At 46.5% G+C, this 27,544-nt stretch overlaps 3 protein-coding genes and 1 long non-coding RNA gene across 7 annotated transcripts; 2 read left to right on the plus strand and 2 right to left on the minus strand.

Annotated features, from left to right (window-relative positions):
* The first annotated feature begins 508 nt into the window (after positions 1 to 508).
* TAF10 (TATA-box binding protein associated factor 10) lies at positions 509 to 1,912 on the plus strand. The gene is made up of 5 exons (XM_054439218.2): positions 509 to 803; positions 943 to 1,097; positions 1,307 to 1,371; positions 1,456 to 1,570; positions 1,746 to 1,912. The coding sequence occupies exons 1-5, from the start codon at positions 572 to 574 to the stop codon at positions 1,833 to 1,835; spliced, it is 657 nt and encodes a 218-aa protein (XP_054295193.1). The 5' UTR covers positions 509 to 571; the 3' UTR covers positions 1,836 to 1,912.
* ILK (integrin linked kinase) lies at positions 1,887 to 8,998 on the minus strand. 3 transcript variants are annotated; one of them, XM_063671198.1, is made up of 13 exons: positions 8,924 to 8,998; positions 8,370 to 8,550; positions 4,549 to 4,714; positions 4,271 to 4,366; positions 3,971 to 4,067; positions 3,794 to 3,877; positions 3,605 to 3,690; positions 3,353 to 3,462; positions 3,122 to 3,249; positions 2,910 to 3,031; positions 2,724 to 2,823; positions 2,479 to 2,609; positions 1,887 to 2,295 (listed from the first exon to the last, which is right to left on the minus strand). In XM_063671198.1, exons 2-13 carry the CDS (start codon positions 8,456 to 8,458, stop codon positions 2,146 to 2,148), a joined length of 1,359 nt encoding a protein of 452 aa, XP_063527268.1. In that variant the 5' UTR covers positions 8,459 to 8,550; positions 8,924 to 8,998; the 3' UTR covers positions 1,887 to 2,145. The 3 variants fall into 3 exon arrangements, with proteins under 3 accessions (XP_063527268.1, XP_063527267.1, XP_054295188.1); XM_063671197.1 differs by having other exon boundaries at positions 8,370 to 8,504; positions 8,924 to 8,989; XM_054439213.2 differs by lacking the exons at positions 3,605 to 3,690; positions 3,971 to 4,067; positions 8,924 to 8,998 and having other exon boundaries at positions 8,370 to 8,498.
* Positions 6,730 to 7,877, minus strand: LOC134740263 (uncharacterized). Its single transcript, XR_010127592.1, has 2 exons — positions 7,787 to 7,877; positions 6,730 to 7,551 (listed from the first exon to the last, which is right to left on the minus strand). It is a non-coding gene; the product is annotated as an uncharacterized LOC134740263 (long non-coding RNA).
* Positions 8,402 to 12,876, plus strand: RRP8 (ribosomal RNA processing 8). Of its 2 annotated transcripts, XM_054439210.2 has the most exons (8): positions 8,402 to 8,578; positions 9,068 to 9,342; positions 10,583 to 10,946; positions 11,196 to 11,649; positions 11,743 to 11,872; positions 12,023 to 12,129; positions 12,216 to 12,312; positions 12,533 to 12,876. In XM_054439210.2, the coding sequence occupies exons 2-8, from the start codon at positions 9,244 to 9,246 to the stop codon at positions 12,650 to 12,652; spliced, it is 1,371 nt and encodes a 456-aa protein (XP_054295185.1). In that variant the 5' UTR covers positions 8,402 to 8,578; positions 9,068 to 9,243; the 3' UTR covers positions 12,653 to 12,876. The 2 variants fall into 2 exon arrangements, with proteins under 2 accessions (XP_054295185.1, XP_063527266.1); XM_063671196.1 differs by having other exon boundaries at positions 8,459 to 8,578; positions 12,216 to 12,876.
* Positions 12,877 to 27,544: the final 14,668 nt, after the last annotated feature.

Genomic DNA, 27,544 nt, shown 5'->3' on the forward strand with positions numbered 1-27,544 from the left:
ACGCCTCTCATTCGTTGTGATTTTTGCATATGTTGTTGACTCAGGCTGAAACTTCTCTCCTACAGCAGCACTGTGTGCCGCCCCACTGCTGCCCCCACCTCTCGGGGCAGTTGGTGGAGAAGAGAGGGGGGCTTTCCAAATCCACTATGAATCCTTAAAAGGCTGAATAAGGGAACTTGAAAGGATGCGGACAGGCAGGCAACCCGTAGTCGAGGGACGTAGGGCCATAAACCTCGAAGCCAGGTCTTGAGCGTCAGACAGAATGAGGTGTCCCAGAGCGGCGGAGGAGAGCCGGACGCACGCTGGTTCCGGTCTCGCCGGAATCGCCACGGAGCACGGCAGAGGCTAGGGCGCAATGGCTACGGCAGCGCAGTTCGCCAAGGTTTGGTCTCCGCCCTGCAGCCTATTTCCTCTAAACCGCAGATCCACTACGGGAGGAGGCGGGGAGCGGGCTGGAGAGCACTAACAGAGACAGGCGGGGCGAGTCGTGGGCGCGTGACGTCACCCCGGGGTGTGCGCGGCGCGAGCGGAAGCGGAAGCGGCTCTGTTCGCCGCCTCTCCCACCGGCCCGATGAGCTGCAGCGGCTCCGGCGCGGACCCCGAGGCGGCGCCGGCCTCCGCCGCCTCGGCCCCGGGCCCGGCGCCCCCGGTCTCGGCTCCCGCCGCGCTGCCCGCCAGCACCGCCGCAGAGAACAAGGCCAGCCCCGCGGGGACAGCAGGGGGGCCTGGGGCTGGAGCAGCTGCTGGGGGCACGGGACCCTTGGCGGCGCGGGCCGGGGAGCCAGCTGAGCGGCGTGGGGCGGGTGAGGGCCGGGACCGGTGAGGGCGAGGGAAGCGTCTTGGACTGGGCCCAGCGGCGGGTGAGGGCAGAAGGTATAGACAGACCTAACTGGGGCCCTTCGCCTCCCACCTCTGTGTCTCATTTTGCTGGTTCTCCTCCAGCTCCGGTGTCGGCGGGTGGCGCGGCGCCCCCGGAGGGGGCCATATCTAACGGGGTTTACGTACTGCCGAGCGCGGCCAACGGAGACGTGAAGCCCGTGGTGTCCAGCACGCCTTTGGTGGACTTCTTGATGCAGCTGGAAGATTACACGCCTACGGTGGGCTTCCGCCCGAACAAGGCCACCTAGCCTGCTGTCAAAACTTTCAGCCACATCGTGCTTTTCAGCGTCCTCTTACATTTGCTCCCCTAGTCGCTCTTCTGTTTTTGCCCTCTGCTCACCCAAACTGAGCGTCCTGATAACCAGGCCTATCCATTTCCCTCACCCTCCTCCTGCTCTGCTGACAGTTCTCTTAATTGATTTCTCAGATCCCAGATGCAGTGACTGGTTACTACCTGAACCGTGCTGGCTTTGAGGCCTCAGACCCACGCATGTGAGTAAACCCAGGGCAGGTTAGTTTTGGGTGTTTGTGCAGTGTGTTGTCCATCTCCTTCTCATCTAAGTTTTTTCTCTCTAGAATTCGGCTCATCTCCCTAGCTGCCCAGAAATTCATCTCAGATATTGCCAATGATGCCCTACAGCACTGCAAAATGAAGGGCACAGCCTCCGGCAGCTCCCGGAGCAAGAGCAAGGTGTGAGGGGAGGCTTAATGAATCAGTAATTACCTTCCACAACAGTGGAGGCTTATCCTGCCACCCCTTTGGGGAAACTGAATCGTAGGGGAGGTGTAAGACTTACTCGGTCACCCATCTGGGATTGAAGTCCGGGGTTCCTGTGCTCAGTTGGTGCTCTCCCCTCTTCCCTCAGGACCGCAAGTACACTCTAACCATGGAGGACTTGACCCCTGCCCTCAGCGAGTATGGCATCAATGTGAAGAAGCCGCACTACTTCACCTGAGCCACCCAACCTAAATGTACTTGTCTGTCCCCATGTCCCCACACCAGCCTGTTTTCATAATAAACTTTATTGTGACAGGCGGGGCTGATCCCTCCCATGTTGGGAGACACCATATGGCAAGTGACAAAGCTCTGAGCCCGCCCCTCTTGGGGCCACAGTGGTAGGGATGGGGGAAGGGGATGGACCCCATGGCTGGGGTAGTACCATGACTGGAGGCGGGGGAGGCAACCAGAGGCCTGCTGCTTTGGGAAGGTGCATTCCCCCAACCATGTCCCGACACCTCTGGAGTTCAGGCAAGGACCTTCCAGTCCTACTTGTCCTGCATCTTCTCCAAGATAGGCACAATCATGTCAAATTTGGGTCGCTTTGCAGGGTCTTCATTCATGCAGATCTTCATGAGCTTACACACATGAGGGGAAATACCTGGTGGGATGGTAGGCCGAAGGCCTTCCAATGCCACCTGCGAATACAAGAAAAAAAACAGCCTCACAATTTGAGTCTGTCATGTAGAGAGAAGCCACTGGCCCTTGGGACAGGATTACTGTATATCTGAACAAATATGGGAGGAGCCAAGGCCCACTACAGTTATCTTCACCATCACCAACCACTCCCCGAACACAAATGTATGCTGTTCTGCTCTCACCTTCATTCCAATCTCCATATTGGAGAGGTCAGCAAAGGGTACCTCCCGTGTCACCAGTTCCCACAGAAGCACTGCAAAACTCCACATGTCTGCTGAGCGTCTGTTTGTGTCTTCAGGCTTCTTCTGCAGAGCTGGAGAGATAGGGCTTGTCTGTTCTGGCCCACTGGCCTGTCCTGTCTCTGCCCCCCCTTCCACTACTTCTGAGGTGGTCCTTTTTTACCTGCCAACATGATGACTTCACTCACCTTCAGGGGCTACCCAGGCAGGTGCATACATGCGACCAGGACATTGGAAAGAGAACTTGACATCAGCCATGCTAATTCGGGCAGTCATGTCCTCATCAATCTGAGGAAGAGAAAACAGATAGAAGGAGGTAAGTCATAGGCAAAGGGCTTTTGGGGCCTGAGCCAGGAGTGAGCTTGTGGCCTCACCATTACACTACGGCTGTTGAGTGCATGTCGTGGGATGAGAGGCTCTAATGTGTGTAGGAAGGCCATGCCCCTTGCCATGTCCAAGGCAAACTTCACAGCCTGGCTCTGGTCCACGACGAAATCTGAGAGGAGGCAAGAGTCAAATAGTTCAGAGAGGCTCATGCACCCTCTCTGCCATTTCATCCCCAAGGAAATTCAACATCCCTACTCACTGGTGCCTTCATGTAGTACATTGTAGAGGGATCCATATGGCATCCAGTGTGTGATGAGAGTAGGATGAGGAGCAGGTGGAGACTGGCAGGCACCTAGCACTGGGAGCACATTTGGATGCGAGAAAATCCTAGAAGAGGGAGGGAGTGGTTGAGACCCAGTACAAAAGATCTCTTTCAGTGCTATTAAGGGTTCCTTGGAACTAGTAGCTTCCAGGTTACGCCTTGCACTACCTGAGTCGGGGACACTCTTCATTGAAGTCCCTGCTCTTCCTTGTACTCCAGTCTCGAACCTTCAGCACCTTCACAACAATGTCATTGCCCTGCCAGCGGCCCTTCCATAGCTGCAGGACAGGTAGGGATTAGGAGGCTTGAACTGTTGCTGCCACTTCCTTGCCTACTAACTGGAGGAAAAACTTAAAACAGGTACAAAGCAAGTAATTTGTGGGGCTTTAGTGAAGGAAGGGCAAGAAGGGCAGGGGTCACCTCTCCAGAGTGATTCTCGTTGAGCTTCGTCAGGAAGTTAAGCTGTTTGAAGTCAATGCCAGAGTGTTTGTTCAGGGTTCCATTTCCTAAGAGTGTGGGCAGGTCAGGTACCCAGCTTCACCCTAACCCAGCCCCAAGAGGCCAGGATTATTTCCTTTTACAACCCTTATTCCCACAGTGGTGACTCACGGGGCCGAGTGCGGGTGGTCCCCTTCCAGAATGTGTCCTTGTATGGAATACGGTTGAGATTCTGGCCCATCTTCTCTGCCCGCTCTAGGGAAGAAAAACAACCTGAGCTGTGGTACAGAGGGAGAAGACAGGTGGGACGGGACAAGAGGACACAAGCTAGGGGGTGGGGAGATGGACCTCGGAGAAGCTCTCTCAGGGGTGCCTTGGCTTTGTCCACAGGCATCTCTCCATACTTGTTACAGATGCTGACAAGGGCCCCATTTGCCACCAGGTCCTGGAATGAAAAGGCCGTTATGATGAGAGCCACTGCTACCTCTCTGGCAGTCACTGAACCAACCATGAATGCACAAATGTAGTACTTAATCCGTTGAGTGTCACACAGTAGTACTGACAGAATGGGTTGAGGGTTCCAAATCTCCCACCAAGGCTCAGACTTTACTTCCTACCCATCTCAGGACTTAAGGGCTGAGTACTCACCTCTGCCACTTGATCTTGGCCCCAAAAACAGGCATAGTGCAGGGGCACATTCCCATGTTCATTCACTGCATTGATGTCTGCCTTGTACTGCAATAGCTGGACCCCATGGCCAGACAAAAAGAAGAGGCAAAAAGTACAGTCAGTCCCAAATGAGATACTGGTGTCAGGGCATGGGAAAAGGGGGAAGAGTACCCATACTTTCTACTGTATGTTACAGTGCCTGTGACTGACCCTCATGGCATGTATGTGATGTGGATGACGAAGGAGTTTGTACGTACCTTCTGTACAATATCACGGTGTCCATGACTGGCTGCCAGATGCAGGGGGGTGTCATCCCCACGGTTCATTACATTGATCCGTGCCCCCCGCATGATCAACATCTCAACCACAGCAGAGCGGCCCTCTCGGCAGGCCCAGTGCAAGGGGGAGAAGCCATGATCGTCCCTTTGAGGAAGGGGCAATGGTCATTGAGCTGGAGGTGGGATGGGGCAAAGGTTTTGATTCCTGAAAAACTGACAATTACATACTCTCTGGGAAGGCTTACCTCTCTAGGACTTTGATTCTCATTCATGCCAGCAACTCCCAAAGCTGTCCATTTCAGACCTTCCCCTGAGCTTCAAACCAAACCAACCACCTAGATATCTCAACAACCTCTATAAAAAAATTTGTTATCTTCACCATATCTCACATCTCATTTCCTTAGGTGGTAGTGCTCTTCCCCTGGTTTCTCTTGCACCCCTTCTGCAACATCTATTGGTCCTTTCTGTTTTCCACCACATCTTATATATCCCCCTACTTCAGCACTTGTTGCACTGGATTGTAAAAATCTGTTAATGGACTGTCTTGTCTGTTAGACTTAAGTTTCTTGAGGGAATGGATTGACAGCAGCTGTTCAGTGCATGTTAGTCGGGGAGAAGGGTGTCTTGGAGAAGGCAGGCCACAACTTATAGAAGAGGGAACAAACTTACTATTTGGCTCTGGTACTGAAACTAACATCTAAAAATGGAATGGAATTTAAATGATGTTTTGGAAAGGTTTATGTTGAAAAGGAGAAATGCTTTTGACTACTGATGAGGTAGATAACAAACCACCATGCAAAGCAGGATTCCCCTACTTAGCAATCCTGTGCACAGAAAACAGAAGAAAATGACAATGGCTGTTTTGGGATTAAAACTATACCTGATTTTTTTCTTTTCCAAGAAATATGTATTTTATAAAGTAAAATAAGTATACAAACAAAACAAAACTATTGGTTTGGAGCTGGGCCTGCCTGACAGCCTGGGGCCATAAAAGGAAATTCCCTCTAGTTCGGGGCTGCAGATTCAAGGGGCGGAGCAGGGGGCGGTCCGTGGTCTGGGCCAGCAGCCTCCGGATGCCTTAGTGTTGTGGTCACTTCCTGTGTGTGACTCTATGCAAGGCCTGGAGCTGATCAGGGGTCTGGCCATCCAGATGCCCCTACAGCTCAAGGGGTTGGGGGGTGTGGCCCTTAACTTAATCATTTTCCTCCACAACTTGCTCGCATCTGCTAACACAGAAATAGCCAAAAGCTTTTCCTTGAGGTGGGATATCCCCAGGAAGCATTACGCCCCCTGTTTATCAGTTGGTCTTGCCTCCAAACCTTCAATTTGTGCCCAGACTTATCAGCTTCCAGTACTGCCTGTGGTGCCAGGGCAGGCCAAACTCAGGGGGCAAAAGTATGGGCACAAGGGTTCTGTTCACTATCAGGCTGCCTGCCACCTCAGGGCCTGGACTTCTATCTCAAGGAGACCTGCAAGGAATTAACCCCCTCTTCATATCCAGCATATAGCCAACTTAGGCCCCCATACTTTACCCCTCAAACCAGCACCACAACCTTCCAGTTTCATTAATTCCACCCCTTTTCCTTCTGGCAGCATCTTCCTAGAGTCTTCCTAGACTCAGCTAGAGTCTTCCTAGATGCTAGGCCCACTGGGCAACTGCCTAAGCCTGTATTTCCTCACCAACAAAATAGTAACAGTGCTTACTGTCTTTATCAGGGTACCCTTTGAGAATTATATGAAAAATGGAACAAATGACTTTGCAGAGTATTAAAGAGAAATAGTGTGGAACCTAATGGGAACCACTGAAGTCTAGACTAAGATGACAGGTGATCCTGACCTGTCAAACCTAAAAACTAAACTCCACTAATTTTAAAAAAGAATTTGAATTTGCCACCCTGAGTCACCATCACTACTGCCCTTCTTGCCTTCCTATCTCAGCCAACCTTGTAGAACTGGTGTACATTCACTTTCACTGTTTGCTCACCTCTCAACTTTTCTTTTTCTTTTTCTTTTTTGAGACAGAGTCTTGCTCTGTGGCCCAGGCTGGAGGGCAGTGGCATGATCTTGGCTCACTGCAGCCTCTGCTTCCCGGGTTCAAGCAATTCTGCCTCAGCCTCCGAGTAGCTGGGATTACAGGCGCACGCCACCACACCCAGCTAATTTTTCTATTTTTAGTAGAGACAGGGTTTCACCATGTTGGTCAGGCTGGTCTCGAACTCCTGACCTCGTGACCCACCCGCCTCGGCCTCCCAAAGTGCTAGGATTACAGGCATAAGCCACTGCACCCGGCCTACTTTTCAATCTGCCATAAATCTGCTGTATTGAGAGCAGAGATTATGTCAGATTCTGGACTCTAGCACCCAGCACAGAAGGTGTTCATCATAGTGCCTTAAATTAAAGAACCCAATGTAGTCTGATTTCTTCACCCATTATTCTGAAACAACACTCACAGATCGTCAAATACATCCTAACTGCACATTGAGGGGAACAACAGACACTGGGGCCTACCAGAGTGGGGTGGATAGACAGAGGGAGAGGATCAGGAAAAATAACTAATGGGTACTATGGCTTAATACCTGGGTGATGAAATGATCTGTACAACAAACCTCCATGACACAAGTTTACCCATCCAACAAACCTGCACATGTACCCCTTAACTTAAAAAAAAAAAAAAAAAACCAACTGTAAATTCAATGGCTACTTTAAAATATTAATGTTCTTTGATCTCTCAGTAGCCTGTACTGCTGTTGACCACCTCCCCTTCATTAAAACATTCTCTTCTGTAAGCTTTACTCACATTTTCCTATTTCTTTTTCAACTTCCAGTTGCTCCTTTTCAGTCGTGCAGGCTTCCTGTCCCCTGACCTCTTGCCTTCCACTCTCCTGAGACATTCTCCTTCACAACCGTGTCTTCAAGTATCATCTATATGCTGATAGCTCTCAAATCTGTCTCCAAGTCAGATTCCTCCCCTGAATTGCAAATCTGCATAACCAACAACACACTCAACATTTCCACCTTGCTGCATTGTCACCTTAACTTTAACATGTCCAAAATAGAATGCCTCATCCTCCAGTTTTCTCCATCTCAGTAAAAACAACCAAGTTCCCAAGCCAGAACCCTGGTCCTCATCTTTGCCCTTACTCACTCCCCACACCAAGTTCCACAATTCTTCGTCCTAAAGACTTCTGGAATTTGATCACTTCTCTTTTTCACTCACCCTAATTCTAGTCCAAGACATCATTACTTCTACGATGAACTAGGCAATTGCCTCCTTTCCACCTGCTCTTCACAAAGCATCCAAGATGATACTGAAAAATGGACAATCTCATTATGTCACTATACAGCTTTAAAACCTTGCTTTTAAAATAAAGACCTTCTTATAGCCTAAATATGCTTGCATGATCTGGCTGATCCTTGGAGACCTCTACAGTCTTATGTCCTGTTCTTTTCCTCTTGTACCCAATGCTCGGACCCACAGAAATCATCTATCCTCCAGCCATATGGAACTCCAGACAATTTCCTGTTCTCTCTGCTCTGTGCCTTGCCCCCTAGCCTTTGCCCATGCAGTCTACTGAGGCTGGAAAGCTCTCTGTAGCCTCTGCCTGTGAAACTCTTATTCTGCAGTCAAGATTCAGCTCAAACTGCGTCCTCTGTGAAAACCCTCTGCCCCCCACAGGCTATGCTTAGCACTCATTACACTGGCTAGCAAAGGCAGCCGCCACCACCAGACATGAGCACTCCACTCCACGTAGCCAAGAGATCTCTAGCCTTCCTCTCATCCCCCAACCGTTTCAGCTCACCCCTGGTTGAGGTCGTTCTCCGTGTTGTCCAGCCACAGGCGAACGGCAACTGCGTTGCCCTCCCGGCACTGAGTGAAAATGTCGTCCATAGCAGCGTCCCGGCGCCGAGTCCCCCGGATTGGGGAAGCCTGAGGACTGTGGAGTGATCCAGGGAAGGAGGATGAACCCCAAGCTTTATCCTCTACAGGAGAGAAGTGTTTGTGTTGGAGGTAAGGGGCCTGAGCTGCGTCCCCGGCTAGTGGGAGTCTGTGAAGGAGTTCGGGGCTGCGGGATGATCCCTGGCTGTGTCCTCTAAACGCGAGGTAAAGGCGGGTCAGGGTGGGCAGGGGGTGACGAAGAGGTAGTGTCTCCTGAACGGATGTCCGAGAGCAGGCAACTAGACCCTATCCGCGAACAGAGTTGGGGGAAGTGGGGAGGTTCAGGCTCCGTATACTTTGGGGGAGGGGACCGGGGGTCCTCCCCAGGGTTGGCTCCTTACTTAGAACTCAGGAGAAGTGAGGGGTGACAGGTTGCCCCTAGTCGTGGGCAGGGGGCGCGGGTCCTCTCGCACTCACCGGGACTCGGGCTGCAGGCTCCTTCTCCGGGGAACTCCCGTCCGGCCGCGCCCGCAACCCGCCGCCGGCCCCGCCCCGCCCGTGGCGCTCTTGGGCAGCGCGGGCCTCCGTCCCTCCCCTCCCACCGCCTCCCTGCCCTTCTAGCCGCGGCTGGCTAAACTCGATGGTTCGCTGCGCCGCGCCGGCCGCTCTAGCAACCCCTGGCTGTCACGCTTTGGTTTCCGGCTCGGTTCTGGCGGGTCTGAGCGCTCCGACTTCCAGAGGAGCGCTGTGCACGTGGAGAAAAGCGGGTACTCCGCGACCCTGCCCTCCCGACCTTCATGTTCGAAGAGCCTGAGTGGGCCGAGGCGGCCCCAGTAGCCGCGGGCCTCGGGCCCATAATCTCACGACCTCCGCCTGCGGCCGCCTCGCAAAACAAGGTGAGTGACTCGCAGGGGCAGTGGGAGCTGTTTCAGGCCGCGAAGCGGACATTGGTGGATCCCAGCGCTGTGTGCATTGCGGGGAGGGACACCTGTGGCACCGTTGAGGGCGAGTCCTGATCTGAAGATCCGAGAACTTCCAAAAGAAACTGACGTTAGGTCAGAGAGAGTTGTTGAGTAGAAGTTGGTGAAGCGAAGAGGGTTCTTCAGACAGGAAAAAGTACGTACAAGGGCCCTGGGACAAGAGAGCATGTTCTGTTAGAGTCACACACACAAGTGATCCTTGTGGTTGAAATACATAGTAAATGAAAGGGGGTGGTTGAAATACATAGTAAATGAAAGGGGGTGGTTGAAATAAATAGTAAATGAAAGGGGATGCTGTTCAAGTTCAAGAGGTATAAGTTTTGCGTATATTGAGAATAGAAGCCAACGAAAGGTTTTAAGCAATGGAATTATTTCTTCAGATTTGTATTTTGAAAGGGTCATTGGTTACAGTGTGGAGGTTGGATTGGAGAAAGTAAGAGTTGTCAGTATCATTGTTCAAAGGAGGGTGTGGGAAACTTAGAATCAGGGTAAGTGCCTGGCCTAGGATTACCCGGTAGGACTGCAACACAGAATCAGCCTTCCCGACAATACATCTTCTTTGAGCCTCTGCAGATGTGAGGGCCCTACTTCCTTAGGCTTTTCTTACCCTTCAGTCTGCCTCCAACATGGAATCGGCCTGCTTTGTTTCATCCTTTTTCATCCCCTACCCCCATTACCATTGTCCAAGCCGCTGGCCTCTCTGTCTGCAATTTCTCCCCTTCAGTTTGTTTTCTACCCTGCAGCTAGAGACATGTTAAATATTTAATATACGTGTGTGATCATATGTCTCCTGTGTTCAGAAACCTCCTTACCTCTTACAGAAATGTATCAGCTCTAGGCAAAAGCTCAAGGTGAAGGGTTGGAACTTCTGGTCTCTGGCCTTGGTCTTGTTGCTTGTGGCCTTAGCATTTTCCTTTGGGGAAACCTCCATTAGCTCATTTACACATTGAAGAAAGTGGGATAGGTGGTTTCTCTGCTCTCCAGCTTCCCAGAAGTTGAGGTGGTGACATAAAAGTTCTTCTGGGTTCTGGCAGGCTTGACTGGGAAGAATTCAGATGCTTCTGCCAGTCTGAATCAGGTCCACATCTCTCCCTTCTTGTTCTCCAGGCCTCATCCATTCTCTTTAGGCCCACTGTCATCCCTTGTTTTCCTCCAGGGCTCCAAGCGCCGCCAGCTCTTGGCCACATTACGGGCCCTAGAGGCAGCATCTCTTTCACAGCATCCCCCCAGCCTATGTATAAGTGACTCTGAGGAAGAGGAGAAGGAAAGGAAGAAGAAATGCCCCAAAAAGGCATCGTTTGCCAGTGCCTCTGCTGAAGTAGGGAAGAAAGGGAAGAAGAAATGTCAAAAACAGGGTCCACCTTGCAGTGACTCTGAGGAAGAAGTAGAAAGGAAGAAGAAATGCCGCAAACAGGCTCATGTTGGCAGTGACTCTGCTGAAGACGAGAAAAGAAAGAGGAAATGCCAGAAACATGCCCCTATAAATTCAGCCCAGCACCTGGACAATGTTGACCAAACAGGTACCATTGGATGTGTATATGTGTGTGTGTTGGTGTGTGTGTGTCGGGGGGTCAGCTGGTTCTACATACAACAGAGATTATCCACTGCCATTAGGATTGGGGCTAATGGTGTACTCAGGCAATAAGAAGTACTTCTATGCAGGCCACAGTCACTATCTCAAAGACAGAGGTATGGCTGGGATGACTTGCCATGACTCTGAATGTAAGAGATCTTGCCTCCAGTGCACCTTCCCATTTCCCTCCCTGTAGGTCCCAAAGCTTGGAAGGGTAGTACTACAAATGATCCACCAAAGCAAAGCCCTGGGTCCACTTCCCCTAAACCCCCTCATACATTAAGCCGCAAGCAGTGGCGGAACCGGCAAAAGAACAAGAGAAGATGTAAGAACAAGTTTCAGCCACCTCAGGTGCCAGACCAGGCTCCAGCTGAGGCCCCCACAGAGAAGACAGAGGTGCCTCCTGTTCCCAGGACAGACAGCCATGAGGCTCGGGCAGGGGCTTTGCGAGCCCGCATGGCACAGCGGCTGGATGGGGCCCGATTTCGCTACCTCAATGAACAGTTGTACTCAGGGCCCAGCAGTGCTGCACAGCGTCTCTTCCAGGAAGACCCTGAGGCTTTCCTTCTCTACCACCGCGGCTTCCAGAGCCAAGTGAAGAAGTGGCCACTGCAGCCAGTGGACCGCATCGCCAGGGATCTTCGCCAGCGGTGAATGGGGGTCAGGCACTGTGAGAAGCCATGTGGTGGGTCAGCCATAGGCTCAGATCAGACCAGTATGTGACCCTTGCCTTCCACTCTCAGGCCTGCATCCCTAGTGGTGGCTGACTTCGGCTGTGGGGATTGCCGCTTGGCTTCAAGTATCCGGAACCCTGTGCATTGCTTTGACTTGGCTTCTCTGGACCCTAGGGTCACTGTGTGTGACATGGCCCAGGTAAACCCCTATGTTATCTGGCTTGTGCTCTAGGCCCAACCTCCATATGCTAATCTCTAACCCTTCCTTCCCCTTTCCCATCCTGGTATCTCAGTGCTGGCTTTCTTCTTCTGCACTGTGCACCTTATACAACACTCTCACTCTCCACAGGTTCCTCTGGAGGATGAGTCTGTGGATGTGGCTGTGTTTTGCCTTTCACTGATGGGAACCAACATCAGGGACTTCCTAGAGGAGGCAAATCGAGTACTGAAGCCAGGGTAAGAGCCCCCAGGACACAGATGCATGTATGTATGTGTGCATGCATGAGTCTGTGCATTTACACAGAACTTTCTGTCTTTCTCAGGGGTCTCCTGAAAGTGGCTGAGGTCAGCAGCCGCTTTGAGGATGTTCGGACCTTTCTGCAGGCTGTGACCAAGCTAGGCTTCAAGATTGTCTCCAAGGTGAGGGCCCCAAGACGTCTGTACCTGTTTTTGTCTCATGTGGCCCTTTTCAGGGTACTGGTGTTCAGGAAGGAGGCTTCAGGCACAGGAACAGACGTTTTGCTCCCCAACGGAAGTGGGAGCCCTGGGAAGCTTTCTGAGCAGAGGCAGTACATAGAGGGAGGTGTTTTAAGGAGTTGGGATGAGGATTTGGTTCTCACTGGGTCTTTTCTGCCCCTAGGACCTGACCAACAGCCATTTCTTCTTGTTTGATTTCCAAAAGACTGGGCCCCCTCTGGTAGGCCCCAAGGCTCAACTTTCAGGCCTGCAGCTTCAGCCATGTCTCTACAAGCGCAGGTGACCTCTGGATCTTCCTTGAAAGGGGAGGCAGATCTCAAACTCCAGGCTCAGAAGTGTGAAGACTGTTTCCAGCCTGGCTGTGAGCCAAGATCTGGGTCCTGATGGACCCTGAGGACAAAGTGTGATAAAACCTCTGGCTCAGACTTGCTCTACTGAAGGCTTCTTGGTTGTAAGATGCATAAAGTCACTGGGGCTAGTTAAACAATAAAGAGTTTATTGTGAGAACATGGGGATATCTGTTTCATGACACTTCAAGTGTTATGTAAACTAGATGGTTTGGAATTCAAGGTATCTTTAGGTTTTGCTCCTCTTTCCAACTAAGAAGCCACATGGCCTTCCTGTCCTGCCGTCCCCACTCTGCTGTCATCTGATCTGTCTACAGATCAGCTTCCTCTGCTCACCCATAACTTCTGCTCCTTCAGCTTCAGTTTGTGCAGGCCTTCAAGGTTGCAGACGGGCAGCTGTTGCTGCTTGACTCTGAGGCAACTGGTAGTCCACCAACATCTTGGCTCAACACATCAGTCTGAGCCACCAGCTTGAGACTGTTTGGTTGTCCCTATACTGAGCATTTGTAGTGGTTTATCTTTCCCCTCTCCCCTCATCTCCATCTTTGGAACCATATAGCATCAAGCCACTCCCAACACCTATTATCCTGTGGGACTTTGGGATGTTTATAGCTGAGGGCACAGATTTTGGAATCAGGTAGACCTGGATTTAATTCTTGGCCTGCTACCTAGAGGCACTTAAAGTCATTTAATCTCTGTATATCACATTCCTCATTTGGAAAATGGTAGAATTTTTGTCTTGCAAGGTGGTTGTGTGGGTTAACTGGGGAAATCTGAAGCCAGGGCTGAGAACATAGGAGGTGCTCAGTAAACTAGCTATGACTATTATATGTTGTAAGCCTTATAGTTTTTTGAAGATCTTCCCTAGGCTGGTTGTTGGCTGGGGGGTAAAGAATGGATTTGTTGACTAAGGAAGCCTCTGGGAGAGGCTAGACCTTTCAACAGGCTTACTTCATAGGCTATTTAATGACTTTTAATAGATTCTGAGCTTCTGTCCTTGGAGGGGTAGTGAGGGAGCTGGATCTCTGTTCATAAACAACTTGTCGATGCCATGTGGGCTTGGGGGCATTGGGCTGTTCATTGGCGGAAGAGTCTGTCCACTGTTTCCGCCTTGCAGTAGACTTAGATCAGCATGTCCTGGGAAAGCTATAGGCAAGGTGCTGAGGGAAGGTGAGTTTGAATGATAGATTCTAGGTCTCCCCCAAAAGGTATCTGCCATGTGCCCAGGTGTAAAGATATGGTCTCTTGTATTTGTTTCCAGGAATACCTGACAGTACCCATTGGGAGATCATAGGTTCTACGCCCTGAGCCAGTTGGATGCCTCTAATAAGGGGATGGAGGTTTTGAAACAGGCTGTAGTCCAGAGGGCATGTTTGGAGGCTGGGCTGTGAATCATTAGGCAGGCACTACACAGTTCCTCTACACGTACTGTTCTTTCTGCTGGATATTCATCAGACTGGCAGTTTGCTCATCTTTCCGAACAGCCTAGTTGTTTCTTATTCTACTCCCAAAGCAAAATCAGTTCTTCATCTGTACTCTCAAAGTACTATGTGAAGAGTGCTACTTCAGCTTCTAAATATTGCATTGTGATTCCTTTGTGCATTTGGCTGCAGTTTTCTCAAGCCATATTTATCTTTGTATTCCCGGAGCTTGTCATTTGAGATATAGCCAGTGTACTTATTCACCTAGGGAGAGATAAGGAATGACAGGGTCCAGTTGAGTGGGATAGATGAGAACAGGGGTGTTATAGAAACCCAGGTACTAGGGCACAAGATGAGGGCACTGTTGACTAGTCATGATGGAAGAAGTAGGCAGACAGGAGAACTTCATTAGGTAGGATTGGTGGGATGTTGAGGTTGGTAAGAGAGGAATCTGAGGTAAGTTCCAGGTTGCTCAACTGTGGGTAGGCTGGTGATGCCATTCAAAGTGTTGGATTTTAGGAAGTGGGACATGCATGAAATCTGTGCTAGGGGTCTGGGAATCAGCAGCCTAGAGGTGGTAATTAAAGTCAGAATAGATGAGATATTCACGGTAAGATAATGAGAAGAGAAAAATGGCTCAGAATAGAACTGAGGAGCATGTCATGGATGGGTAAAGGAAAATGAACCAGTAAAGGTGATGGAAGAGGAGAAGGTTCACCCAGAGATGTAGGAGTAAAACCAGGAAATTTAATTTTTTTTTTTTTTTTTTAAAGACAGAGTCTTGCTCTGTGGCCCAGGCTGGAATGCGGTGGCGTGATCTCAGGTCACTGAAACCTCTGCCTCCTGGTTCAAGCACTTCTCCTGCCTCAGCCTCCCGAGTAGCTGGGAATACAGGCACATGCCACCATGCCCAGCTAATTTTTGTATTTTTAGTAGCGATGGGGTTTCACCATGTTGGCCAGGCTGGTCTCGAACTCCTGTCCTCGAGTGATCGGCCTGCCTTAGCCTCCCAAAGTGCTGGGATTACAGGCATGAGCCACTGCACCCAGCCAGCTTTTTTTGTTTGTTTGTTTTTGTTTTTTTATATGGGAGGATGGGCAGGTTGTTAGCTGTCAAGTGCTATTGAGATGAGAGAGAACTCAGAATGTAGTGGGGTAAGGATTGCTGAGTAATGTGGAGGGCCTGTTTGTTGTAAATGGCAGTGGTAAGAGGTTGCTCCGTTATGAAAGCCCTCTTGCAGAGTTCCTGATAGGGTCCCAGAAGTTCATTTCTGATTGCTTTGATTTTTTTTCAGGGAAGCAGAAAGCCAGTTTATCATTTGAGAGTGAGAATGGGGGAGAGGAAATATCTTCCAGGCCCACAGAGCATAGAAATACCCAGTCAGGCCAAAATGATTTATCTCCTTACCTCTCCTCATCACTTGGGCCCAGAGCAATCAGCAGTGATTAGGTAGAGAGGAGCCGAGGAGAGGGAAGAGCATACCAATCACTCCTCCCGTTCCCAGTGCAGGCTCCTAGACTTAGCTGGGGCAGAGCTGGGAGGGGAAAAAAGGATTTAAAACTGCAACAGGTGCAGATTATTGTTACACAGGATTAGACATTCGAATTAATTGAGATTATGTTTGTTCCTTAAACTGATCACAGGACTATCTATTAAGAACATCACAACCTTGCTGCAGCTTTTCTCCATAGCAGGGAGAGTACCTCCCAGTGAATAAAATTTGGAGGGGTGGTAAGAGACAAGAATAAAATTGGGTTTGGTTATCCATGCCTCATGCTTGTTCAGCATCCCTTTTAGAGTTCTCCAAATAAACAGTTACTGCTTCTGCAGTTATTGGTGTGCTCCAGCTTCTGTTCCCATAATATAGTCCAGTCCTAAGGGAACACAGTTCTAAAAGAAACAACATGATCTTGGCAGAGACACCGCTCAGCTCCAAACCCAGCCATTTATGTAATTGCACAAAACTCTACAGCTTTTCACAGAGACCAGTAATTAGAACCTTTCATCCCCAGGTCATCCTCCTTCCCAGGTGAATTCTCTGACCAGCCATCTGGTTTTAGGATACCCAACTCCTGCAGTAACTGCCTTACTGGTCTAATTGCTTCTACTTCTGTCCCCAAAGCAATTAATTTTCCACACAGCCATGTGATCTTTTTAAAATGTAAATCAGCTTATGTCACTTCTCTGCTTAAAATCCTTTAATGGATTCTCACTGCCTCGAGAACAAAAGGCAAACTTTTCAGGCCCTATGTGATCTTGCCCAGGCCTCCATCACCATCACCATCTGCATCTTAACCCACTCCTCCCCTTTCACAAAACTCCAGCCACACAGACTTGCTTTTTATTCCTCAAGCTTTCCAAACTGTTTCTACTGAGAGTCTTTGCACATGCTCCATCTTCCTTGAATACTCTTTCCCCAGTGAGCTCATTTTCATCTTCCTGACTTCATACCACTATTACCTTTGCTTCTGTGGAAGAAACTGGCCAGATGCTCACCCAAATGTCCTCTTTCTGGACACAGGTAAACTGCATTTCCCAGCTCCATGCATCTAGGCATGTGTGAGTAGTTGTCAACAGTGGAAAATGAGTGGAAGTGATGTTTCAATACTAGACCAAGGCAGTTAAAAGGTGGCTGAGCCGTTTCCATATTATCTTCCTCCTTCCTCTTCAAGGTGACCTTGAAGCACATGTTTTGACGGTGATGGAGTCATAGCATAGAAGAAGTCTGAATACCTGAGTTACTATTTAGAGCATAATAGCTACTTTGACCAAAGACATCCATATTGGACTTTGAACAAGAAAATAAACCTGATTACATTCTGCTAGTGAGTTTTGGGGTGTTTTATCAGTTATCATTATATACACTGGGTATATCTTCTATGGTATCCTGTCCACCTTACTCTTGACCACAGTACCCTCTTTGTTTCCTTCAGGGTGTTTCAAATATTTAATTATCTTGCCAGATGCCAGTCAACACTTTCTATTTGTCCCATGAATTTAAAATCAGGGGAAAACATATACTCCCAATAGGAAGTTGAGATACTCTTTTTTTTTTTTTAATCTGTCATTGTGACTGTGACCGGAAAAACAAATCCCACTAAAGAATGTCCTAAACAGATTTTTTTTTTTTTTTTGTCATATAACCTGGAGTTAGGTGATTTGGCATTGGTTCCGGAGCTGAAGGATGTTAGGGATGAGGTCTCTGTAGTTTTCTTGTCTCATGGTCACGAAATGAAGTGTTATTGATTAAGCAGGGACGCCCTACTTAGTATTAGACTTCTTGGAAGTCTCCCTAATTGCCACAGCCCCTATCTTTTTGGCTTCATTTCAAGGGTCCTTCTACATTGTTAATACTCTGGTATAAATACGTTCCATTATTCCCTATAACATGACTGAAACCAATCTAAAGTATTAACATTTTAAATATGTTTTTGGGCCAAGTGCAGTAGCTCATACCTGTGATCCCAGCTACTAGGGAGGCTGAGGTGGGAGGATTGCTTGAGCCCAGGAATTTCAGGCTGTAGTGAGCTATGATTGTGCCACTGTACTCCGGCCTGGATAACTGAGATCCTGTCTCAATAAATAAATAAAACAATTATATATATGTATAATGTATAATATTATATATACGTATGTATGTATGACGTTTTTCATCCCCACCCTTTCCCACATCTCAGGAACCTGTCAGCAACTTATCCAGTTTAAAGCTGCTATTCCTCTACCTCAGTGGTTTGGGAGAACATGGTCATTATTTCACTCATTCTTTACTTCCTCTGTCTCTTCTAGGATTGGAATGGGGGAGGGCATATTAAAGGAAGAAAGTCTCAACTTACGTGATTAAGGTACCATTGGTGTGTTCTGTGCAGACAAGCATTTAAATGTTGACTCCTGTGTGAGCTATTGGGGTTCTCTGGAGCTCTCCATGAGGACTGGAGCACTAACTGACTTTGGTTGCCTCTTTTTGATGCACAGCCCACACTGCCCTTCAGCTCTTCAGCCCCTGACCCTGACAATGTACCCCCAGCCTCCTCGTGCTAAAGTGCCTCACCCTTGTATGCAGCCCTCCTGGGAATGGTCCCAACAAACCCTCAAGACTGGTTACCTTTCATGGAACCCACAGGAAATGTATGCATGTTTGTCCTGCCAAACTGGAAGTGCAGCCCAGCCAGCAGCTTGCTTTTCTCACCCTGCCTTGTCCCAGCCAGCCTGACTCCTACTTATACATCTGAGAAGTGCCAGTCTCTATAATTCACATGGCTCCAAATCCTCATAAGTGGTTCAGGTTATGTTCTCCCAAGAATCCTCCATGCCACATTCCACCCTGGTGGCCAGATGGAGATGGGTCTGTACATTTCTGAGCTTACCAAGTCTTTATCTAGAGAATATAATGCTGAATGAATGTAATGCCTCTCCCTCACGTGGGAACACTAAATATCTACAAATGGTTCTATTGGAGCCCTCCTCACTCAGTTTAGAATGAAGGGAGCACACTACTACTTTGTCTTGCAGAGAGAAGTTATCCCTATTCCTAAAGATTCCCATCAATGAATCTTTTATTTCTAATCTCATATATAATAGAAAGTGTAGTGGTCTGTGGATCAGCTTTACTATCTTAGAATAAACTTCATGTGGATATATCTAGTACCTTTATTTGGAATGCGTTGGTTCCTATCACCTCTTGTCCTCAGTTTCGGTGTGTTATCCAAAGAACTTAGACAACTGAAAAACTCTAATTTAACTTCCTCTTTTATGCAGATATTCTTATTATATGTGGTTTTCTTTTTTGTGTGTGCTTTATTTCTATGGAGTATTGCCTACAAATCTTGTCTTCTTTTTAAAATCACTCAACTGTGTTTATAATATTCATTCATGTTATCAGTCAGGACCCAGTCAGGAAAACAGAAACCACACTAAGTATTTCAAGAAGAGGATTTTTGATACAGAGACTTAATTACAAGTATTAGAAGACTGAAAGAGTAGAAAGAAATTGCTATTGTAACTCAAAAATTAGTAACTGCAGAAATCAGAATATTCCAAGGCCTGTGAAAACAAAAGGGAAGAGGTGATGTGATTACCAGAAACTAGGAGCTCAGAGAAGGGGCCTTCTTTGACTGATACTGACTTTTATAGGAGAAGCTCCCTCCAGGTATCTTGGTGCTTATACCTCTGAGGAAAGGCATGGCCCTGAGGGTGGGAAAGCAAGGGATGACTGATCTCAGACTGCCAAGTGGATAGTCAGACTGCTGCTAATATCTCTGAGAAGTGTGGCAAAGCTGATGTTGAGTGCAGAATAGCTAGTAGAAGCCAAATGTCTGCAGCTGAGATCATGACAACTAGAAAACAGAAATGAAGTCTCTCCTACCTTAAAAGGTTCCTTTAGGGCATCCCATTGGCAGACCCTAACAGGAAATTTGGCAGTGGGGTCTGGGAAATGTTTGTAGAACCCCAGCTACAGCAACACAGCCAGAATGTGGGGGTGGGGGTGGGTAGGGGAGAGAATTGGGGGGTTTGCAGGGGGAGATATGGAGAGGCTAGCAGCTGAAAAAAAATAGGTAAATAACCAGTGTAATCCATGTAGCTGTTAATCTAGTTTGTTGCTTCCATCAGCTGCAGGAGTATTCCATAGTATGCATCCACCATAGTAAATTTATCCATTCACCTGGTTGCCTCTAATTCTTTGCTACCTGGAGAAATTAAAACCCTTGAAGCTAGGGTTCTGAGTACAAGATCAGTTCCACCAATTAGATTTCTTCATTTGAGATTTGGGAGGTAAAGGCTATCTTTCTGCTGTTTTGGTTGTTGCTGCTGGAAAGCAAGTTTATGTACATATTGGGCTTTCTGCAACAGCTTTCCAGCTTTGAAAACCTGCAGCATTCCCATTGAAGCCAAGAACAAAATAAGGATGCCTACTGTAATGGATAAAGTTCAACCTAGGACTGGACGTTCAACAGGTAAAATAAATCCACTCTGTAATAGTAAAAGTTTGACTACAATAAACTGTGGTTAAGAAGAAAAATTGGCCGGGTGTGGTAGCTCATGCCTGCCTGTGATCCCAGCACCGTGGGAGGCCGAGGTGGGCAGATCACGAGGTCAGGAGTTCAAGACCAGCTGACCAACACGGTGAAACCCCATCTCTACTAAAAATACAAAAATTAGCTGGGCTCTGATGGCGCACACCTGTAATCAGGAGGCTAAGGCAAGAGAATTGCTTGAACCCAGGAGGTGGATGTTGCAGTGAGCCGAGATCGCACCACTGTACTCCAGCCTGGGCGATGGAGCAAGACTCAGTCTCAAAAAAAAAAAAAGAAAAATTATTGGAAGGATAGCAATAAGTAATTCACAGAACTGTGAAGTCTGGAGGTGAGGCATGAAACAGGAATCAACAGAGGATGAACCACTGCAAAAACTAAGGTAATACGTTAGAATCAGTCTGGTAAGGATGGCACTGCTGGCACCACTGCTATTGGGCTTTTCTCTTGCTCTTGGTACATAGATTAATGAGAATTCTCAATTAATGAGAATTGAGTTAATCCTTCTCCTAAGTTCATGACACTATGTTAGGATCAGTCCATGAAAGGCCCCTCTCCTGTTCTTTTATTTGTTCCCTTCATTCCTGATTTGCACTTCAGTTCCTTTTGTGTTCCCCCACAGTGCATTCGTTATATGCCCCTAGAAACATATGTGTCTTTGGCAATATATATGGTAGTTTTGGTGTATGTATGTTGTGGCAGAGACTTGCCAGCTGTTTCTAACACCCATTTTCTTCCTGGGAAATCAGCTGGATTGTATTTTCCAGCTTCCCTTATAGTTAAGGGTGGCCATGTGATTGAGTGTAACCAGTTGGATGGTAGTGAAACTAATGTATGTTATTGCCAGACTTGGATCCTTAAATTTTCTTATGCATAGTCTCTCATATCATAATCAAATTGCTGAGAGCCAAAGATAAAACATGGAAAATAATAGAAAGACATGTACAGAGAACAAGGATATGACTTAAAAGGCAATGTGTCATCAAAAACAGTGGAGGACAGATGATACTGGAATGACATATTCAAAAGTGCTTAAAAAGGAAAAAATGTCAAACAAGAATTCTATATCAAGCAGTTTTGTTGCCTAGACTCAACATGAAAACAAGATAAACACATCTTGAATGGGGCAGGAAGGAACAAAAACAAGAAATTTATTGCTAACAGATCTGCATTACAAAAAATTAGGTTCTTTGGGCTAAGGAAAAATGGTACCAGATGGTAACTCAGATCCACAGAAAAAAATAAAAAGCACCAGAAATGGCAAATATGTGGACAAATATAAAATCTCTCTATTTTCTCTTCTTATTTATTTAAAATACATAGAACTATTTAGAAAACGTGTAACACTTATGTATTGGACTTATATATTGATTATATATACATGGCAATAGCTCAGAAGATGGGGTGGGGTGGGGGAATTTATTGGAGTTATATTGCTGCAAGTTTACCATATTTTACCTGAAACAACTTAGATTATTACCCCTAAGTGGACTGCAATGAGATTTATAGTGTAATCCCACTATAATGTGAGAGGATTGCCTGAGGCCAGGAGTTTGAGACTAGCCTAGACAACATAGTGAGAACCTGTCGCTACAAATAATAATAATAATCATCAAAGCTCTCACCTCAATAACCTAGGAAAAAAATAGCAAAATAAATCCAAAGCAAGCAGAAGGAAGGAAATAATAAAGATAAGAACAGAAATCCATGAAATTAGAAACCAAAAAACAATAGAGCAAGCCAATGAAACAAAGGGCTTGTTCTTTGAAAAGATCAATAAAATTACAAACCTCTAGAAAGACTGACAAAGAAAAATAAGAGAAAAGACACACATTATCAATACCAGAAATTAAATATCACTATAGACTGTACAAACATAAAAAAGTAAGGGAATACTGCAAAACCTCTCTGCATGTTTTTGACAGTTTAGATGAAATGAAACAACTCCTCCAAACACAAAGTGCCACAACTCATGCAATATGAAATAAATAATCGAAGTTGCCCTGTAACTACTCAGGAAATTAAATTTATAATTTAAAAATTCCCAAGAAAAAAAAACTCCAGGCCCTGATTGTTCACTGGGGAATTTTACCAAATGTTTAAAGAAGAAATAACGCTAATTCTATAAAATCTTTTTCAGAAAATAGAGGAGAACACCTACCAATTCATTTTATGAAGCTAATATTATTCTGACACCAAAATCAGAAAGAGATGGTATAAACAAAGAAAACTACAGACCAATATCTTTGATTAATATAGAGACAAAGTTCTTAACAAAATTGAATGCAACAATATGTAAAAAAGAATTATACATTATAACCAAGTGGTGTTTATTCTAGGGATGGTTCAATAATAGAAAATAAATCAATGTAATCCATCATATTTTAAGGCTAAAGAAGAAAAAATTACAGAATTATATCAATAGATGCAGGAAAAAGTACTTAACAAAATATAATACCCATTTATGATAAAAACTCTCAGAAAAGTAAGAATAGAGGAAAACTTTTTTAACTCCATAAAGACCATCTATAAAAATACATACAGCTATTATTACACTTAATGGTGAAAAACCAGATGCCTCTCCATTAAGATTAAAAAGAAGGCAAGGATTTTCACACTCATCACTCTTATTGAGTTTAATATAGTGCTAGAAGTTCTAGCCGGTGCAATAAGGCAAGAGAGAAATAAAAGATATATAAATTGGAAAAGAAGAACTAAACTGTCCCTATTTGCAGATGACATGTTTGTCTACATAGAAAATCCCAAGGAATCTACAGAAAATTTTTAGAATTAATAAGTCAGCTGTGCACGGCGGCTCACGCCTGTAATCCCAGCACTTTGGGAGGCCGAGGCGGGTAGATCACGAGGTCAAGAGATCAAGACCATCCTGGCCAACATGGTGAAACCCCATCTCTACCAAAAATACAAAAATTAACCAGGCATGGTGGCATGCACCTGTGGTTCCAGCTACTCAGGAGGCTAAGGCAGGAGAATCGCTTGAAACTGGGAGGCGGAGGTTGCGGTGAGCCGAGATCAAGCCATTGCACTCCAGCCTGGGCAATGAGAGCAAAACTCAGTCTCAAACAAACAAACAAACAAAAATAAGTCAGTTCAGCAAGATTGCAAAATACAAAATGAACATAAAAACAAAATATAAAATAAGCTATTTCTATATACTAGAAATGCACACATAAAAATAAAATTCCATTTACACTCAAAAAAATACTTGCTCTAAATCTAACAAAACATGTATAGAACTTCTATGCTGAAAACTATACAACACTGATGAAAGAAAACAAAGATCTAAATAGAGAGAAACAGAGATCTACATAGAAAACAAAGATCTAAATCCATGTATATGGATTGTAAAACTCAACATAGTAAAGATATCAGTTATCTTCACATAGATAAAGAAGTCTAACAGTTCCTATCATAATCCCAGCCAAGATTTTTTGGAGACAAAGAAAAGATTATTCTAAAATTTATATGGAAAGGTAAGAGAATCAGATAGCTAAGATTTTGAAAAATAAGAATAAAGGGAGGAATGAATCTACCCAATTATAAGACTTACTGTAGTTACAGTAATCAAGATTGTGTAGTATTGGTGGAAGGAAAGAGATAGATATCTAAATCAATAGAGTAGGATAGAGAACTCAGAAATAAAGCCACGTAAATATGTCCAACTTATTCCTTTTTTTTTGACACAGGAGATTTTATGACTTTTAATTAATCAACAGAACTGAATGGGTACACATTTATTAAAGCATTGTAAAAGACTAGAACAATAATCATGTCATAATCTACAAATATGAATGTTGTTTTTAGAATGGCTACTCCATATCCCTTTATTTGGATATATTATAATCTAGCTAGTACTGTATTATTGGATATTTGTTTTCTCTGATTTTTGTAAATGTTCATGTTCTCTGCAATCAACATCCTCTATATATACATGTTTAAGGACTTTTTTAAAATCAATTCTTTAGGGAAAAAAATCTTATGGGGGATTTACTGGATCAAAGGCAATGTACAATTTAAAAATTTTTTGTATATGTGTTGCTAAATTGCCTTCCAGACTTATTGAACAGATTTAAATTCTCATCAGCAGTGTCTGAGATTGTCGTGGGAAAACTTTTCAAAGAAGTAGCGCCAATTGATCTATAGCACTTTTGGTTGCTGAGAATGTCTAATAAAAGCAAAAGAACAAATGAAACAAACTGTTTCCCAATGCAGTGCTTCATAACCCAGATGCACCCATTTCCTATTCCTTATGTTATTCCTTACTTCTTCCAATGTCTACTTTATTTTTAATTTTTATGAGTATGTAGTACATGAATATATTTATGGGGTACATGAGATATTTTATTACAGACATACAATGCATAGTAATCACATCAGGGTAGATGGAGTATCCATCACACCAAGCATTTATCCTTTTTTCTTTGTATTACAAACATTCCGATCATACTCCTTTAGTTGTTTTAAAGTGTACAATAAATTTTTGTTGACTGTAATCACCCTGTTGTACTATCAAATACTAGGTCTTATCATTCTAACTATGAATATATTTTTGTACCCATTATCCTCATTTGTCTGCCCACCCCCCACACTGACCACCACTATCTTTCCCATTTTTCTACTCTTTATCTCCATGAGTTCAATTGTTTTAATTTTTAGCTCCCACAAATGAGTGAGACCATATGTTATGGGGTCTTTGGGGTGTTGTTTTTCTGTCCAGAAACCTTTGTGGCCGGTAGCTTCTTTGCCCAAGTTTTCCTCGGGCCTGCTGGGCTCATTTCACCCACTCAGCCTGGCAGGCTGCGCTTGGCTCACGCTACTGGCCTAGGTCCCATGCCTGCCAAGAGCAAGTCAGGCATGGAATGGCAAGGGGAATGTGAGCAAACACAGGGTCTGGCTACCGCACACAGTTAGGCATGCTGGCTGTTGCAGCAAGGCGAGCAGCTCCGGTTGCCAGCACAGGTGCCAGCTCTCTGCGAGTCTGCAGCCGGACCAGGTGCACTGCAAGCAGCTTCCACGGCTGGCACCAGGGAACACATTGGTGCCCATAAACTTGGAGACACCAGGAATTGCAGGGTCCCAGAGAGGGTCACAGCCCTGGCTTGGGGAGCTCCCAGACCTGGGCTCTTTGAAGGGCTGCGGGTCTTCTTTCCTTCTCTTTGCCCCCAATGTGGTGAGCAAGGGGCATGTCTCAGCACTGTTTGTGTTAACAGCTTTTTTAGCCTCGCCCTTTGGTGGGTCCCAAGTTTTTGTCCTGCGACCAGGAAGAATGAGGTATGCAGACAAGTGGAGAGCAAGCAAGACAAAGGGGAGCTTTATTGAGCAATAGAACAGCTCAGAGGAACCCCGCAGGGGGCAGCCCCTTTCTGTAGCCAGGGTATCCCAACAAGTATTCAGCTCCTAGCAGAGAGGGTAGCTCCTCTCCACTAGGCCAGTCATCCCAACAAATGTTCAGCTCTCAGCAGAGAGGTGCCCCCCAATTGGTCCATGGCGGCCATGGCTGGCCGGGAAAAGTGCCACGAGTTCCCACTCCTGTCAGTGGTACCGAAAACCCAGACCCCAGCCTTCAGGCCCTCCCTGGCCTGAAGGTGGGGCCTCACCCAAGACTTGCCCCCCTTCCACCTAGGAACCTGTCTGCCTCCTGCTACCGTTCATGGCGCCCAGGCTATAGGTGCCAAGGGGTGCCTGCAGGCCAGCACCAAGCTGCTCTCAGACCCTCCCTCAGCTTCCCTCCTATGCTCGTTAGTGCCCAAAGCCCAGAGGGGGCTGAGGCAGCAGGAGGCTGGCGTGGCAGCCCTGCCCCGAGCATGTGCACACCCGGCCAGGCCATGACATAACAATGCCTGGGCTTGGCCCCGACAGTGCTGTGAGATCGGAGAAGTGCTGACAGCAGGGAGAAGCCACGCATGGAGACCAGGGCTCCCGCCTGCTCTTTGTAGTGGGAGGTCCAGATCTATAGCCTTGGTTTGGGTGGCTGCAGCTGTGCCCAGGAGGGCGGGGCTCCCGCCTGCTTCTGGACCCGAGAGCACAGGGATGCCTGGGTCCACAGCTGTGCAACAGCACCAGGGGAGCTTCTGCCGGCTCCATGGAGCATGCAGCCCTGGCTGTGCCTCCCTGTGCAGACAGAGTGATGGCAGCGGCCGCTCCAGACGGCCTGCCGCGGCCATCACATGCAAAGTTTGTCTTTCTGTGCCTGGCTTATATCACTTAATATCTGTCCTCCAGCTCCATCCATGTTGTTGCAAGTGACAGGATCTCATTCTTTCCTATAGCTGAATATAGTATTTCAATCTGTATATGTGCCACATTTTCTTTATCTATTCGTCTGTTGATGGACACTTAGGTTGCTTCCGTATCTTGGCTATTGTAAATAGTGCTGCAATAAACAAGGGAGTGTAGATACCTTTTCCATATAGTGATTTGTCTTTTTTGGGGAGAGGGGTATATACCTAGCAGTGAGATTTCTGGATCATATGGTAGTTCTTTATTCAGTTTTTTGTGGAACCTCCATACTGTTCTCCACAATGCTTGTATTAATTTACATTCCCCCCAACACTGTACAAAAGTTTATTTTCTCCCCATCGTCACCAGCATTCATTATTGCCTGTCTTTTGGATAAAAGCCATTTTAACTGAGGTGAGATGATATCTCATTGTAGTTTTGATTTGCATGTATCTGATGATTAATGATGCTGAACACCTTTTCATTTACCTGTTTGCCGTTTGTATCTCTTCTTTTGAGAAATGTCTATTATGATTTTTTGCCTGTTTTTAAAATCAGATTATTAGATTTTTTTCTTTTTTTTTAATTTTCTTTTTGAGATGGAGTCTCTATCATCCAGGCCTGAGTGCAGTAGCGCGATCTCAGCCCACTGCAGCCTCCACTTCTTAGGTTCAAGCGATTCTCATGCCTCAGCCTGCCTAGTAGCTGGGATTACAGGTGTGCACCACCATGCCTGGATAATTTTTGTATTTTTTTTTAGTACAGATGAGGTTTCACCATGTTGGCCAGGCTAGGTCTCAAACTCCTGACCTCAGGTGATCTGCCTGCCTCAGCCTCCCAAAGTGCTGGGATTACAGGTGTAAGCCACCATGCCTAGCCTAGGTTTTTTTTTTCTTTTTTTTGGAGGGGGTCGGGGGGTACAGAATCTTGCTCTTGTCACCCAGCCTGGAGTGCAGTGGCACAATCTTGGCTCACTGCAACTCCCACCTCTCAGGTTCAAGCGATTCTCCTACCTCAGACTCCCAAGTAGCTAGGATTACAGGCACCTGCCACCACGCCCAGCTAGTTTTTGTATTTTTAGTAGAGACAGGGTTTCACCATGTTGGCCAGGTTGGTCTCGAACTCCTGACCTCAAGCA

This window comes from Pongo pygmaeus, chromosome 9 (assembly GCF_028885625.2).
Source record: "Pongo pygmaeus isolate AG05252 chromosome 9, NHGRI_mPonPyg2-v2.0_pri, whole genome shotgun sequence".
Classification (NCBI taxonomy): domain Eukaryota; kingdom Metazoa; phylum Chordata; class Mammalia; order Primates; family Hominidae; genus Pongo; species Pongo pygmaeus.

Bases quoted from the DNA above. Each gene is read 5' to 3' on its own strand.
- RRP8 (XM_063671196.1), top strand. From the start codon at position 9,244: ATGTTCGAAGAGCCTGAGTGGGCCGAGGCGGCCCCAGTAGCCGCGGGC. The intron at 9,343-10,582 runs GTGAGTGACTCG...GTTTTCCTCCAG, and splicing joins CGGCCGCCTCGCAAAACAAG to GGCTCCAAGCGCCGCCAGCT. The intron at 11,650-11,742 runs GTGAATGGGGGT...TTCCACTCTCAG, and splicing joins GCCAGGGATCTTCGCCAGCG to GCCTGCATCCCTAGTGGTGG.
- ILK (XM_063671198.1), bottom strand. From the start codon at position 8,458: ATGGACGACATTTTCACTCAGTGCCGGGAGGGCAACGCAGTTGCCGTT. The intron at 4,068-4,270 runs GTGAGTACTCAG...TTTTCATTCCAG, and splicing joins GCCAAGATCAAGTGGCAGAG to GACCTGGTGGCAAATGGGGC. The intron at 3,463-3,604 runs GTGACCCCTGCC...CCTGTCCTGCAG, and splicing joins ACGAGAATCACTCTGGAGAG to CTATGGAAGGGCCGCTGGCA.
- TAF10 (XM_054439218.2), top strand. From the start codon at position 572: ATGAGCTGCAGCGGCTCCGGCGCGGACCCCGAGGCGGCGCCGGCCTCC. The intron at 1,098-1,306 runs GTGGGCTTCCGC...TTGATTTCTCAG, and splicing joins TGGAAGATTACACGCCTACG to ATCCCAGATGCAGTGACTGG. The intron at 1,372-1,455 runs GTGAGTAAACCC...TTTTCTCTCTAG, and splicing joins GAGGCCTCAGACCCACGCAT to AATTCGGCTCATCTCCCTAG.